We start from the raw sequence: 15,445 nt of genomic DNA on the forward strand, positions 1-15,445 counted from the left end.
TTACCCCATAGGTTATTTGGAGACAGGCCTCTTTCTGCTTTGTATGCATTAGCCTACCTATTGTATTAAAAGCACATATTTTTCACATTATTCACATACTCAGAATTCACTGCTTCATCTTCAGTACCTCTCCTAGTTTGGCGTGCGAGTTCAAGTGCGCCTAGTATGTGTGGTCCCATTGAAATAGAGTAGGCTGCCTACATGGGTGGTGAATAACGTGGCAGTTAACTTGAATATGAAATTAACTTAAATATGATTAGACTGTAGTTTCCTACAGTGTCTTTAAATAAATATTGACAATGGAAAGAATTGGAGGGCATCCAACCAAAGCGAGTCGAAGTCAAAATATGTAATCATCAATAAAAAAGAAAATGGCACAATGCGCACATAGCGCACATAGCTTAGGCTACTAACATTTTCAATAAGTATTGATTAATCTCTCCCTGCAAATCGTACTCCTAAAAGGTAGGCTATATCCTATAGGCCTATGCAAAACGTAGCAAGTGTCAATGTCATCATTCTTGCTGCTTCCAGTTCAGCAGCCATACCTGCCAGATCAGGTGCACATGTGGTCTCAATTAAATAGAGTAGACTATAGCCTATGCACAGGAGGTTGGTGGCATCTTAATTGGGGAGGACAGGCTTGTGGTAACGACTGAAGCAAAATAAGTGGAATGGTATCAAATACATTAAACACATGGTTTCTATTTGTTTTGATGGTTTCTATTTGCTCTAATTGCATCGTTCCAGCCATTATTATGAGCAATCCTCCCCTCGGCAGACTCCACTGAGCCTATGCATGGGCGGAGACGCAAGGAAATTTCCAAGGAAATGTACTTCATAAATAGGCCTATGATTAGGCTATAGTTTACTACTTTGCCTAGAAACAGGCCTAAATATTGATCACCCATATTTCTCCGTCTGAAAATCTTCCCACTCCTAAATGGTAGGCTATAAGAAGTCTCTCCAGCTCTGTTCTATTCAAACTACATCTAGCATATTGGCTGATATAGCCCAGTAATACAATGTAAGGGCCATGTGAGAATCTCCGGTAAGTTGACCTATTTCATAAGTTATTTTTGCACATTTGATGTTGCCTATAGGGTGCAAATTTGCTGGCACCATTGCTGGCAAATGAGTTGCGTCACATACACCTAAAACAACTGCGGATGGGTTTGGGAACAGTTCTTGCAGTAGCAGGTGGGAGTCGGACAGAAGTCCAGTGGGTACGGGTCGGAGAGGGATGAAGAAATTGGTATACAGAAGTCTACTGTGCACCATGAGAGTGAAGCCTGTAATGTTAGAGCTGTTTATTACTGTGTCAGTGTGAAAAGTAAGGAAATAGCTAGGGAAACTGACAGGTCAATAACGTTACATAACCATACTGACTAATACAACTCACATTTCACTGAAAAATCATCAGAATATCAATCTTCAATCATTTGGCCAATGGTTTCATCATCTGATTCAGGTCTAGTGTGATTGAGGCAAAAATAATAGCTACCGTTAGTCAACATTTGGCCAGGTCTCTCTCGAATGATAAATCAACTGGCGAAAGCTAGCCAAGTTGATTTACTTCTGAAACAGGACAAAACAAAGGCTACAAAGCATGTCCATACAAACAACAGCTGTTAGATAGTAATAATAGCCAGCTCATATCGCTATCTGACAGATAACTAGAGGCTAGAGCTGACTTGGCTGTGGTAGCTACTAGCTAGGGTAGCTTATTCATTCACCTCAGTCAAGAGGGGATGAAACATTAACTAACGTTACATGTCAGTTAAAATAATAGCTCAGCACTGCGAATAAAGTTAAGATAAACAACAGTTACCTTGCCAACTACATCAGTCAACTAAATAGTATCCACTTTCTGCTTGGTTTGGTTTTACAACTCTGTAAAAGAGCGCAACACATACACACTGAACTATGCTCAACTCTCCTGTGCAGGTCCAGCCAGCCTAGTCCTAAAGCACACGTTGTCGCTTTCTGTATCACATTACAATGATGAAACTGGGGGGGACAAATATGCAATTTCAGAATGTGGGGGGGACATGACACCCCCGTCCCCAGTGAAAGTCGCACCCCTGATTATCTGCCTCAAAAATAAGCTATTGCAACAGTGACCAGGCAGCATATATACTATATTGTAACTTCTGTTAATGTGGCCATTGTAAAGAAGTGCAGTCATCTCAGAATAGACACTCCTCCCTGTCTGACCTGCTCAGCAAGGTGTGTCCAATACCACTTATTCATCCCACGTGGTGCATTTGTGGGAGGCAGTACAGGGAGGCCATACAGGCGTGTCTCTCTGTGTGTTTCTGCATGAGTATTTACTATGTTATTGGCTCCCTCTCTCTTACTCTCTCTCTCGCTCTCTCAGTGCTTGTTTCTTAGTATGAATGTTTGCACAGTAATCTCCTGCTGATCCTGTCTGATGGGTGAGGTGCCACAGAGCTGAGAAGGACAGAAGAGAACATCACCAACAAGAGATACTCTTTTCCACCAGATTAAGACATTAACAAAAATAAAAAGGAAGGAGGAACACAGGAAATAATGGATTTTGAGAGAAGAGCAAAGCGAATGCTCCAGAATGTGGAATGACCCAGTAGACACTCCGTACTGGTGAGAATAGATGGACCTGGGGTTCTAATGTGGCTCTGGGACACACAGGAAGTCGCTCTTTTCTTCAGCATCACATTGTATGTGTGCCACCTAGGTATGTGTCCTATCCATACATGGAAACACTTCTGTGAGCATGTATCCATATATGGACATACTGATTTGTATGTGTTTAAATGTGAGTGCTTGTGTGTTTAAGGGCATGCCTATGTTTGCCTCAGAGTGTATGGTGTATGCCAAGCAATTTCAGAAGAAACTTTCTTCTGGTATCGGTTGACTAACTTTGAGTATTTCTCAACTTTTGCTCTGATGTGGTTTGTACCGGTGAAACAGAATGATAGTCCACTTAGACACACAGTGGTTTGTTAATTCCCCAAAACCTGGATAGGGTGTGATGGTTTCAAGGCATACCTCTGGCAGCCATAATGTTTCTCTGTCATTCTTTGCATGCTTTAACTAAATTCTTTGTGCATGCTTCATCTTGTGTGCACACACCTTGAGTTGGACTGGTGTGTCTGAGTCAGTAATTCACATTGATTGAAACACATCTTACATGAGAAAACAACCGAAAGCAGGTGGCTATGAGGGCAATTCAAAACCAATCAATCAATCAATCAATTTATAAATCCCTTTTTAAATCAGCACATGTCACAAAGTGCTTATAGTGAAACCCAGCCTAAAACCCAAAAGAGTAAACAATGCAGATTTGGAAGCACAGTGGCAAGGAAAAACTCCCTAGAAAGGCAGTTACCTAGGAAGAAACGTAGAAAGGAACCAGGCTCTGAGGGGTGGCCTGTCCTCTTCTGGTTGTGCCCGGTGGAGATTATAAGAGTACATAGCCATTTAGGCCAGATCATTCTTCAAGATTTTCAAACGTTCATAGATGACCAGAAGGGTCAAATAACAATCACAGTGGTTATAGAGAGAGAACGAGAGAGACAGCAGGTCCGGGACAAGGTAGCACATCAGGTAAACAGGTCTTGGGACCGACGAATTGCCACAATCATACCCTGGATCTAGTTTTGTGTAATAAATTACACAAAACCATTTTATTACATTTGCAATCGCAACAAATAATTTGCTAAGACCCCAACCAAGGATTATCAAAACACGTGCTATAAATTCTCGGACAACCCAAAGATTCCGAGATGCCCTTCCAGACTGCCCACACCTACCTAAGGACTCCGGAGTACAAAATTCAAAATGCACCTAACCAAGGATCTAAACTTAACCTTGCGTAATACCCCAGATGCAGTCGCACCGTTAAAGACAAAAACATTTGTCACAAGAAACTAGCTCCCTGGTTTACAGAAAATACCCAAGCCCTGAAGCAAGCTTCCAGAAGATTGGAACGGAAATGGCGCTCCACCAAATTGGAAGTTTTCCGACTAGCTACACGGACAAGTTCCTGCCTGGTTTAGATCTTATCTGTAGGAAAGATATCAGTTTGTCTCTGTGGATGGTTTTAGGACCACTATTCTTTTCACAGTGTATAAAACATTAGGAACACCTTCATAATATTGTGTTTTGCCCTCAGAACAGCTTAAATTCTTCGGTGCCTGGACTCTAAAAGGTGTCAAAAGAGTTCCACAGGGATGCTGGCCCATGTTGACTCCAATGCTTCCCACAGTTGTGTCAAGTTGGATGGATGTCCTTTGGGTGATGGACCATTCTTGATACACACGGGAAACTGTAGAGCGTGAAAACCCCAGCAGCGTTGCAGTTCTTGACACAAACTGGTGCGCCTGGCACCTACTACCATACCCTGTTCAAAGGCAATTAAATATTTTGTCTTGCCCATTCCTCCTCTGAATGGCGCACATACATAATGCCTCAATTGTCTCAAGGCTTAAAAGTCCTTCTTTAATCTCCTCCCCTTCATCTACGCTGATTGAAGTGGATTTAACAAGTGACAACAGTAAGGGATCATTGCTTTCACCTGGATTCACCTGGTCAGTCTATGTCATGGAAAGAGCAGGTGTTGCTAATGTTTTGTACACTCAATGTATACTCTGCCTCTTGGGTATGTCATTCGGAAACTCAATGTAAACTTTCACTGCTATGCAGACGACACACAGCTGTACATTTCGATGAAACTTGGTGAAGCCCCAAAATTGCCTAGCCTCGAAGCCTGTGTTTCAGACATAAGGAAGTGGATGGCAGCAAATGTTTTACTTTTAAACTTGGACAAAACAAGATGCTAGTTCAAGGAAACAAAGAAATCTTCTGTTTGATCTGACAATGTATCTTGAGGGCTATACAATCGCCTCAAATAAAACTTTGAAGGACCTCAACGTTACTCTGGACCTTATATTTAAAGAGCAGCTTTTTTCCTGGAGTGATGAACCACCCTGGCTGTGTCTGCCTGGCTGGCTCCCCTCTCTCAACTGGGATTATCTGTCTCTGACCATATTACGGGGGCTTAGTCACTGGCTTGATAATGCTCTTCCATGCCGTCCCGAAGAGGGGTGAATCATTTTTTCTCTCTCGATAAACTCGACTTGAATGGGTTGAGTCACTGGCATGATCTTCCTGTCCGGCTTTGCGCCCCCTTCGGGCCTGTGATGGGTGAGATCAGAAATACCTTATTTACATAAGTATTCAGACCCTTTGCTATGAGACTCGAAATTGAGCTCAGGTGCATCCTGTTTCCATTGATCATCCTTGAGATGTTTCTACAACTTGATTGAGGTCCAACTGTGGTAATTGATTGGACATGATTTGGAAAGGCACACACCTGTCCATATAAGGTCCCACAGTTGACAGTGCATGTCAGAGCAAAACCCAAGCCATGAGGATGAAGGAATTGTCCGTAGAGATCTGGGGAAGGGTACCAAAAATGTCTGCACCATTGAAGGTCCCCAATAACACATTCATCATTCTTAAACGGAAGAAGTTTGGAATCACCAAGACTCTTCCTAGAGTTGGCCGCCCGGCCAAACTGAGCAATCGGGGAGAAGGATCTTGGTCAGGGAGGTGACGAAGAACCCGATGGTCACTCTTACAGAGCTCCAGAGTTCCTCTGTGGAGATGGGAGAAACTTCCAGAAGGACAACCATCTCTGCAGCACTTCACCAATCAGACCATTACTGTAGAGTGACAATACGGAAGCCACACCTCAGTAAAAGGCACATGATAGCCCACTTAGAGTTTGCCAAAAGGCACCTAAAGACTCTTAGACCATGAGAAACAAGATTCTATGGTCTGATGAAACCAAGATTGAACTCTTTGGTCTGAATGCCAAGCGTCACGTCTGGAGGAAACCTGGCACCATCCCTACAGTGAAGCATGGTGGTGGCAGCATCATGCTCTGGGGATGTTTTTCAGTGCGAGGGACTGGTAGGCTAGTCAGGATCGAGGTAAAGATGACCGGAGCAAAGTACAGAGAGATCCTTGATGAAAACCTGCTCCAGAGCACTCAGGACCTCAGAATGTGCTAAGGTTCACTTTCCAACAGGACAACAACCCTAAGCACAGTGGCTTAGGGACAAGTCTCTAAATGTCCTTGAGTGGGCCAGCCAGAGCCCGGACTTGAACCCGATCGAACATCTCTGAAGAGACCTGAAAATAGCAGTGCAGCAATGCTCCCCATCCAACCAGACCAAGCTTGAGAGGATCTGCAGATAAGAATGGGATAAACTTCCCAAATACAGGTGTGCCAAGCTTGTAGTGTCATACCCATGAACACTCGAGGCTGCATTCAAATCAAATCAAATTTTATTTGTCACATGTGCCGAATACAACAGATGTAGACCTTACAGTTAAATGCTTACTTACAAGCCCCTAACCAACAATGCAGTTAAAAGTAATTAAAGAGCAGCAGTAAAATAACAATAGCGAGACTATATACACAGGGTACCGATACAGAGCCAATGTGTGGGGGGCACCGGTTAGTTCAGGTAGTATGTACATGAAAGTTGTTTAGAAGCCTCTTGGACATAGACTTGGCACTCCGGTACCGCTTGCCATGCAGTAGCTGCCAAATGTGCTTTAACAAAGTACTGAGTAAATGAAGGGTCTGAATACTTATTTAAATCTGATATTTCCGTTTTTTATTTGGAGTAAATTTGGCAAAACGTATAAAAACCTGTTTTTGCGTTGTGTGTAGATTGATGAGGGAAAAAACTATTTGATGAGTTTTAGAATAAGGCTGTAACCTAACAAAATGTGGAACAAGTCAAGGGGTCTGAATAGTTTCCAAAGGCACTGTTTACTGTCCGTACCACATTGTCCCTAAGCCACATTCAGACCCCTTGACTTGTTTCCAAATATATATATATATATATATATATATATATATATATATATATGTATATATATATATATATATATATATATATATATATATATACAGTTATATAGTACCAGTCAACTGTATATATACAGTTGAAGTCGGAAGTTTACATACACTTAGGTTGCAGTCATTAAAACTCGTTTTTCAACCACTCCACAAATTTCTTGTTAACTTTGGGATTGGGGGCAGCATTTTCACTTTTGGATAAATAGCATACCCAATTGCAACTTCCTGCTACTCATGCCAAGAATATAAGATAAGCATATTATTAGTAGATTTGGAGAGAAAACACTCTGAAGTTTCTAAAACTGTTTGAATCATGTCTGTGAGTATAACAGAACTTATGTAGCAGGCAAAACCCTGAGGACTAACCATTCAGAATTATTTATTTTTGAGGTCGCTGTCTGTTCAATGGGTTCTCATGGGGAAATTATATTTCTTAAGCACTTGTTTGCTGTTCCTACCGCTTCCACTGGATGTCACCAGTCTTTGAATTTGGTTGAGGTTATTCCTTTGTGCAATGAAGAAGTACGGCCATCCTGGAAAAGGGTAACGCTGTTGAGAGTTGGCCAAGACTTGAAAAGTAGCGTTAGTTTCCTCTCGTCCTCTATTGAAAACAGATAGACCCATCTTCAATTTGATCGATTATTAACATTTTAAAATACCTAAAGTTGTATTACAAAAGTATTTTGAAAAGTTTACAGGTAACTTGAGATATTTTGTAGTGACTTTGCGCAAATTGGAAGCTGTTTTTTTCTGGATCAAACGCGCCAAATAAATTGACATTTTGGATATATATGGATGGAATTAATCGAACAAAAGGACCATTTGTGATGTTTATGGGGCAAATTGGAGTGCCAACAAAAGAATCTCGTCAAAGGTAAGGCATGTTTTATATTTTATTTCTGCATTTTGTGTAGCGCCTGCAGGGTTGAAATATGCTACTCTCTTTGTTTACTGTTGTGCTATCATCAGATAATCTGACATGTTGGCTGGATTCACAACGAGTGTAGCTTTAATTTGCTGTCTTGCATGTGTGATTTAATGAAGGTTTGAATTGTATAGTATTTTATTTGAATCTGGCGCTCTGCATTTTCCCTGGCTTTTGGCCAAGTGGGGCATTTGCGTCCCCCTATCCAAGAGAGGTTAACAAACTGTATTTTTGGCAAGTCGGCTAGGACATCTACTTTGTGCATGACACAAGTCATTTTTCTAACAATTGTTTTCAGACAGATTATTTCACTTTTTTCAGTTGTATCACAATTCCAGAGGGTCAGAAGTTTACATACACTAAGTAGACTGTGCCTTTAAACAGCTTGGAAAATTCCTGAAAATTATGTCATGGCTAATTGACATCATTTGAGTCAATTGGAGGTGTACCTGTGGATGTATTTCAAGGCCTACCTTCAAACTCAGTGCCTCTTTGCTTAACATCATGGGAAAAGACGCGTTCTGTCTCCTAGAGATGAACGTACTTTGGTGCAAAAAGTGCAAGTCAATCCCAGAACAACAGCAAAGGACCTTGTGAAGATGCTGGAGGAAACAGCTACAAAACTATCTATATCCACAGTAAACGAGTCCTATATCGACATAACCTAAAAGACTGCACAGCAAGGAAGAAGCCACTGCTCCAAAATCGCCATAAAATGCCAGACTACGGTTTGCAACTGCACATGGAGACAAAGATCAAACTTTTTGGAGAAATGTCCTCTGGTCTGATTAAACAAAAATAGAACTGTTTGGCCATAATGACCATCTTTATGTTTGGAGAAAAAAGGGGGACGCTTGCAAACCTGACTCAGTTACACAAGGTCTGTCAGGATGAATTAGCCAAAATTCACCCAACTTATTGTGGGAAGCTTGTGGAAGGCTACCCGAAATGTTTGACCCAAGTTAAACAATTTAAAGGCAATGCTACCAAATACTAATTGAGTATATGTAAACTTCTGACCCACTGGGAATGTGATGAAAGAAATAAAAGCTGAAATAAATCATTCTCTCTACTATTATTCTGACATTTCACATTCTTAAAATACAGTGGTGATCCTCACTGACCTAAGACAGGGACTTTTTACTAGGATTAAATGTCAGGAATTGTGAAAAATGTAGTTTAAATGTATTTGGCTAAGGTGTATGTAAACTTCCGCTATATATTCTGGACTCTGACATTACTCGTTCTGATATTTCTTAATTTCTTTCTTTTTACGTTTTGGATTATGCATGTATTGTTTTGCATTGCTAGATATTACTGCACTGCTGGAGCTTGAAACACAAGCATTTCGCTGCACCTGCATTAACATCTTGAAATCTGTGTACGTGACCAATAAACTTTGATTTGAGATGAAGCGACGTGGTAGAATCACATGCCAATGTGTCATCTCAAAGTAATTTGATGGCAGCAAACCCATCATACAGTATAACAATATGTTATGTAATGTCTGTGGACTGAAAACATTGTCTTTTGTGGAGAGGTTGAACATTAACTGGTGGTTATGTAAGGGAGTAGGGTAAAGGGGGGTATTTCTTCTGTCAGAACTGAGTGGACAATTGGGCTCTAAAAAATAAAAAACTGAAGGTAGTTGATCCATTGCTCATAAAAAGGGCAAGTGGGAAGTCAGAAAATGACTATGGTGGTAACATGTCAATAACACATCAGTGTGTGGGTAATAATATGTTGACTTACTGTATCTGATTCTAAAATACAAATCAGATATATCAACTTCTCTTTATCTGTCATACATTAAAAAACACTGTTCCTCTTTCTTTCCCTTCCTCCCTCCACTATGTACTTCCTCCGGCAGCTGGAGCCATCTCAATACGGTCTCCTCAGCAGAGTCTGACCAGGCCTGTCCAACAGGATGTATTGTTCTCTGTGGACATCTCCTGTGTTGGGATTCCCACAGTACAGTGGACTTTTATGTCTGGCAGGGTGAGCAGAGACATTGGGGCGTGGCAACCTGGGGGGTTTACCAATGTATCAGAGGACTACATGGACAGAATCCTCACGTACACTAATGGATCTATGGGACTGTCGGACCTACGTATTCAGGACACTGGCTTCTACGTGATCACTGTGACTGAACTGTCCGGGAGCAGCAAGGATGCAGGATTTGTCTTGAATGTGGAAGGTGAGTGAATGGTGGGTGAAGGCCTGTATCACAATGTGGCATTTTACTTTAAGTTACAGTGTTAGTGTTTCATCATAGTTGACATTTACAAGAACTCCTTTATGGAACTGTTTTCCTCTCAGTCCTAGAGGCAGTTTCTGTAGCGGCCTTATGGTGTTATTGAACAATATCTTTACGAGTAGTTCAGTACAAGTGACCTTCATTGAACTCTACCATTATGAGTAAGCTAGTTAGTGGAAGTGAGAATGAACATGGTGTGTTCTCCCTCCCTGTGTTGTAGAGGTTCTGTATGAGGACCTCCAGTACCTGGCAGTGTTTGCTGTAGTGCTGGCCTCCCTGGCTGGCTTCCTCATGGTCTCCATGTGGCTCATGGACAAAGCCTACAGCCAGATCAATGCATGGAGACAGAGGAGGCAGATGCCAGGTAAATACCTTTAGAATGATTTTGGTCATTTCAATAATTAGTAATTCAATGACTCAAGTTTGATTGTTCTTGTGTGTACGTGGTTCATTGAATTTCTCATTTTTTTAATCATCTCCAGTGAATGATGTAACTGAGCTGCAACCTCTCTGATATGAAGATCTGAGAAAGCCAGATGGGACTGCCCAACAACCAACATGAGCTAAAAATGAAAGACTCATTTTATAAATCAATGAAAGCCTCCACAGAGTGTAAATGTCACCAAGTTACTGATTCTAGGAACAGATGAAGGATTATCAACCTACGTGCATCAAGACGAGCTGCATGTATTATTTTACTGTGCATGGAAACTGTATAGACAACTGATATTAGTCCACCAGATTTAATGTAAGGAAACACACTGACAAGTGGAAACAAAATATATTTTTATTTTCACAGCTGTTTTCAGTTTCTTTTACTGTAACATTTAAAATATACAGTTGAGGTCAGAAGTTTACATACACTTAGGTTGGAGTCATTAAACCTTGTTTTTCAACCACTCCACAAATTTCTTGTTAACAAACTATAGTTTTGGCAAGTCGGCTAGGACATCTACCTTGTGCATGACACAATTTTTCAAAAAATAGTTTGCAGACAAATTATTTCACCATATCGCTATTCCAGTGGGTCAGAAGTTTACATACACTAAGTTGACTGTGCCTTTAAACAGCTTGGAAAATTCCAGAAAATGATGTCATGGCTTTAGAAGCTTCTGATAAATGAAGTAAATTGGAGGTGTCCCTGTGGATGTATTTCAAGGCCTACCTTCAAACTCAGTGCCTCTCTGCTTGACATCATGGGAAAATCAAATGAAATCAGCCAAGAACTCAGAAAACAAATTGTAGACCTCTACAAGTCTAGTATATATTAATAATAATACTACATTGGCACAGGTAAGTCAAATGTCCAAGCAAATCAACCGACATCAATGCATGATTTCCACAAAAGTGGGTCAAGTTAGGATTCAGCCCATAGAACAAAATCAGAGATAGCGAGACAGTGTGATAGTGGCCGGACCTAAGGACAGGGAGTGAGGGCTGCCATCAGAAGATCCATCTTGTAAACAAAGTTGCTTCCCTCCATCTAGCTCCAGTGGACCTCTTTGTAGGGCCCTCGCAGGTGGTTCCACTTCCCATCCTGGATGACGTCAGACTTGGGCAGCTCCTTGTTCTGGCTGCGTGGGAAACTGGACCAGGAGCTTACAGCCACTCTCTGGACCAATACGCACTGGAAAAGATACAACACATTCATTTGGACAAATATTAGCATTATCTTAAGTTTCAGTCATTCAGATCATCACATTAGTTTTCAGACTAAATGAGCTGTTTAAGGTGCATGACGGCCAATATGCCAGTGATTGATTGAAGGACTGCGAGATTGCGTATTTCCTGTTGGAGGAGGCAATGGTGATGGCCCAGGCGCTTTCGATGCTCTCCACAGAGCCGAGGCACAAATGGTTACTGAAGCTCAGAACATGCCAACTCATCACTTTAGCCAGCTGCTATACCGCATGGACCTGCTGCTGAGACATCTGCAGTACCAGGGGACAGGGAGGCACTGTTACTCACTAGTTCAGACAGGAAACTACAAAAAGGCTACGTCAATACTTTGAAATAGATTTGAATGAAAGTTTCCCTGGAGCAATAGGCCGTGAAGAACTACAGCAGGTCTAGCAAATGCATCTAGTCATGCATTTTAGAACATACAGCAAGCATTTTAGGTGGCTTCTAGCTATACTTGACTGTAATACAGAGTACATAAACAGAAGGTGGTGATGTGAGAGCAGTCACTCCGTCCCCTGACCTGGGAGAGGAGGAAGTCCTGCAGCTCCGGTTCCTGGTGAGAGAGGGTGATGACACAGCCGTCCCTGTGCACCACTCAGATCTGCTCAACCCCTGTTCAGCTGCAGCTGGATAGACCTGCACACACACACAGAAGGTCATGGTACATTCTTTCTCCATGGTCAAAGTTTTATCTAGACAAGACCTTTACCGAACATTGACAAAGCGGAATAATTGCAGAATTAAATAGTTGGTAATTCATTAAGGTGAAACCTCTTCTTCTGTTGTTTGAACATGGAACCTACCTTTTTCCTTTTAATGAATTCTCTACTCTCACCAAATGTTCTATTCTAGAGGATATGTCACCAATTCCTGGCCAGTCCTCCTGGCTTCAACGGTACTCTGCCTCTGTTACTCTGGCTTAGCCAGTCCTCCTGGCTCCTGCTCCACTTACTTGCAGATCTGCTCGTAACCCTGGGAGGTGTAGAGGACTTTGACACTGGACTCGTACACGTCATTGATGTTGGACCAGTGGGCCTGGATCTGGGGGTCTTCTATACGATGGTCCGCTCCGTCCTGAAACAGACACGAGGGGTAGACTTTCAGTCAATGTTGAGTTGCTGTCCTGTAAAATTCTAATTAGGTATCAAACGGTTTCATTGTGCCAACATTGTGGTTCTTCTTCTCTCCAGTGGAGTGACACCGAGAAATGGACAACTGGAGACCTGCAGGGAGGATAGACAACCTTAACGGTGGTGTAATACAGGAATCTCCAAGAGTAGGACTCTGCACACCTGACGAGGGGTTAATAACAGCAAAAGCATCTCCGGACACTTAGAACGTACTACTCAAGGTAACACAGACAAAAAAAACATTTAAATGCATTAATTTTGCATGGTTTCATGGAGTATGAATTTTCCATAGGCTACAATAACCCTCCTAAAAGCATTGTAAAGAGTCCTCACCTGGAAAGGGTTGGGAGATGATCTGGTTCTTGACTACGATGTGGGACTTGATCTGAACCGCCTCCCGGGACAGCAGAGAGAAGATCTCCTTACAGAGCAGCACGTTCTGAGCAGCTCCCAGCTTCACATGCCACGGCTGAGTGCCTGCTTTAGCTTTAGGCTGCCTGAACAGGCTCACAGTGCCTAGCTCACCTATGTCAGGGGCTCGTTTCTGGATTGAAACCTTGAAGACAACACATAACAATATTTAAGAGGCCAGGCCGAACATTGACATCACACTGACGTATGTTCTCTGAGCTGAGAAAAGTTCAAGATGGCCAGCAGTCTTTATTCACTTTGATGTAAGCTGATCCCCAGTGATCTGGACGTTCAGTGGACAGTAATCCTCCAGGAGCTTCTTGTCAAGGTCGAAGTCCATGTTCTTTATCACCTTAAAGGTGCCGGTAAGAGGAAAAAAGGATCCTGCAGAGAGAGGCATGGCATTAGAAATAAGCTATAATGAAATGAGCTATAATGTCAGAAAACACTGAATGTGCAGAAGGTGGTAAATACTGCAATGACACTAAATGAGACATTTGAGCAGAGTTAAAGCCTCCATACCTGCGCTCTTGTAGCTGAGGTCTCCCGGGATCTTGTCTCCTACTTTGCGGAGCCGCTCTGAGTTGAAGTCCCTCTGTCTTCTGTTCTCCTGGTTCTCTGCCACTGACTTGGTTAGTTTCTCTGCCCCCTTCAGGAGCAGCTGAGCTGCTGTGGCCATCTTCTTACAGATGAGCTGGAACACCAGGGGTGTGAGGTAGGGTGTGAGGTAGGGATTGGGGAGGTCAGGGGAGAAAGAGTGAGGTCATAGGTACATGTCAAATAGTCCAAAGTGGCTTCCTCTCCTTCATCTGCAGTGACCTCAAAACACAGGATAGGTCAAAATAAGCAATATGTTGGATGTATATTGTGTACCAGGAATTTGCTTTCATTGCCATTCTAGTTCTTCCACATCAGTGCAAATGAAGAATGAACCACTTGAGACTACAGAGATCCATTGAAAAGATTGAAGTCATGAGTAAAACCACTTATCGAGGCCAACCTTTCCGCCTGAGGGGTCCTGGGACACTGGGTCCAGGGCCATGTACTTCTTCTCCTTGACTATGCTGAGGACGTCGTATAGCACACATATCTCTGTCAAGGACGGCTGGAACTTCACTGTGGCTGGAAGGAGGAGGAGCAAGTATCAATCAACCATTCTGCTCAGACCAACTCCCTACAGAGAAACATAAATGTTGCTACAGATTAGGGCCAGGACCATACCTGTAGCATGGCAAAGGAAAGAAAACACGAAGCAGATTTAACTTCTTTAGGAAAACAGCCCTAATGTTGGAAACAAATGTCATGTTGTCATTCAGAGCCACATTTTTCCCCAAGTTATAGCACACAATATTTTACAAACAGCTTGTTTTTAAAGGACCAAAAAGTGAGTTCTGCTTCGTGTTTTCATTTTTGCCATGGAACAAATATTACGATGTTGGTATCGTCACAGCCCTGCTACAGATGTCTATCAGATGGTCTCAGGAACACGTGTGGTGGTTTTTCCATAATAACTCTCCAAGGCAGAAATAATCACTTTACAGTCAACTAATGAAGCTGGTGTAGACATTCAGTGTATGTGTCCATGGGGTGACATACATTCATCCTCCTCTGGCTTTTGCTTCCCCCACTCCTGGGGGTCCCTGGGCTCTGCTTCCATCCCCTCTTCATCGGAGTCTGTTACCTGGCCAAAGTCGATCCTCTGGGCTAGCTAGGCCAGGTTTTGGGACATGGACGAGGGAGGGACATATGTCTTCATGGCATCTTGAGACACCTCCTAGGCCTGCTTCTCGCAGGACAACTCGATGCCGACATGCACTGCTGGACCACCCGACATGATGATGGTGAAGAGTAGTCACACCTAGAACTTCACACACAAAACCATTCGATTCACTACATTTTACCCACCATGACTATGGTCACAGACCAGGGCAAGTCTAGACAAATAAGTAGCTTGCTAAACAGACTACAGCTAGCTATGTAGCAAATATATACTGACCAAAAATATAAACACAACATGCAGCAATTTCAAATATTTTACTGGGTTACAGTTCATATAACTCTTGAGAGGAGTGGTGTGAGTAGTAGATCTGTACCAGTACAGAGGGTTAGTGATATGTTTC

At 42.4% G+C, this 15,445-nt stretch overlaps 1 protein-coding gene across 1 annotated transcript; it reads left to right on the plus strand.

Annotated features, from left to right (window-relative positions):
- The first annotated feature begins 2,353 nt into the window (after positions 1–2,353).
- On the plus strand, positions 2,354–10,897 carry LOC109906104 (V-set and transmembrane domain-containing protein 5-like). Its single transcript, XM_020503762.2, has 4 exons — positions 2,354–2,716; positions 9,715–10,041; positions 10,322–10,465; positions 10,584–10,897. The coding sequence occupies exons 1-4, from the start codon at positions 2,650–2,652 to the stop codon at positions 10,613–10,615; spliced, it is 570 nt and encodes a 189-aa protein (XP_020359351.1). The 5' UTR covers positions 2,354–2,649; the 3' UTR covers positions 10,616–10,897.
- Positions 10,898–15,445: the final 4,548 nt, after the last annotated feature.

Source organism: Oncorhynchus kisutch, linkage group LG15, assembly GCF_002021735.2.
Source record: "Oncorhynchus kisutch isolate 150728-3 linkage group LG15, Okis_V2, whole genome shotgun sequence".
In the NCBI taxonomy this organism is placed as follows: domain Eukaryota; kingdom Metazoa; phylum Chordata; class Actinopteri; order Salmoniformes; family Salmonidae; genus Oncorhynchus; species Oncorhynchus kisutch.

What these genes read in the sequence shown, in the direction of transcription:
- LOC109906104 (XM_020503762.2), top strand. Translation starts at nt 2,650, where the DNA reads ATGTGGCTCTGGGACACACAGGAAGTCGCTCTTTTCTTCAGCATCACA. An exon ending in ATTGTATGTGTGCCACCTAG is followed by an intron (nt 2,717 to 9,714) that starts GTATGTGTCCTA and finishes TTCCTCCGGCAG; the next exon opens with CTGGAGCCATCTCAATACGG. An exon ending in ATTTGTCTTGAATGTGGAAG is followed by an intron (nt 10,042 to 10,321) that starts GTGAGTGAATGG and finishes CCTGTGTTGTAG; the next exon opens with AGGTTCTGTATGAGGACCTC.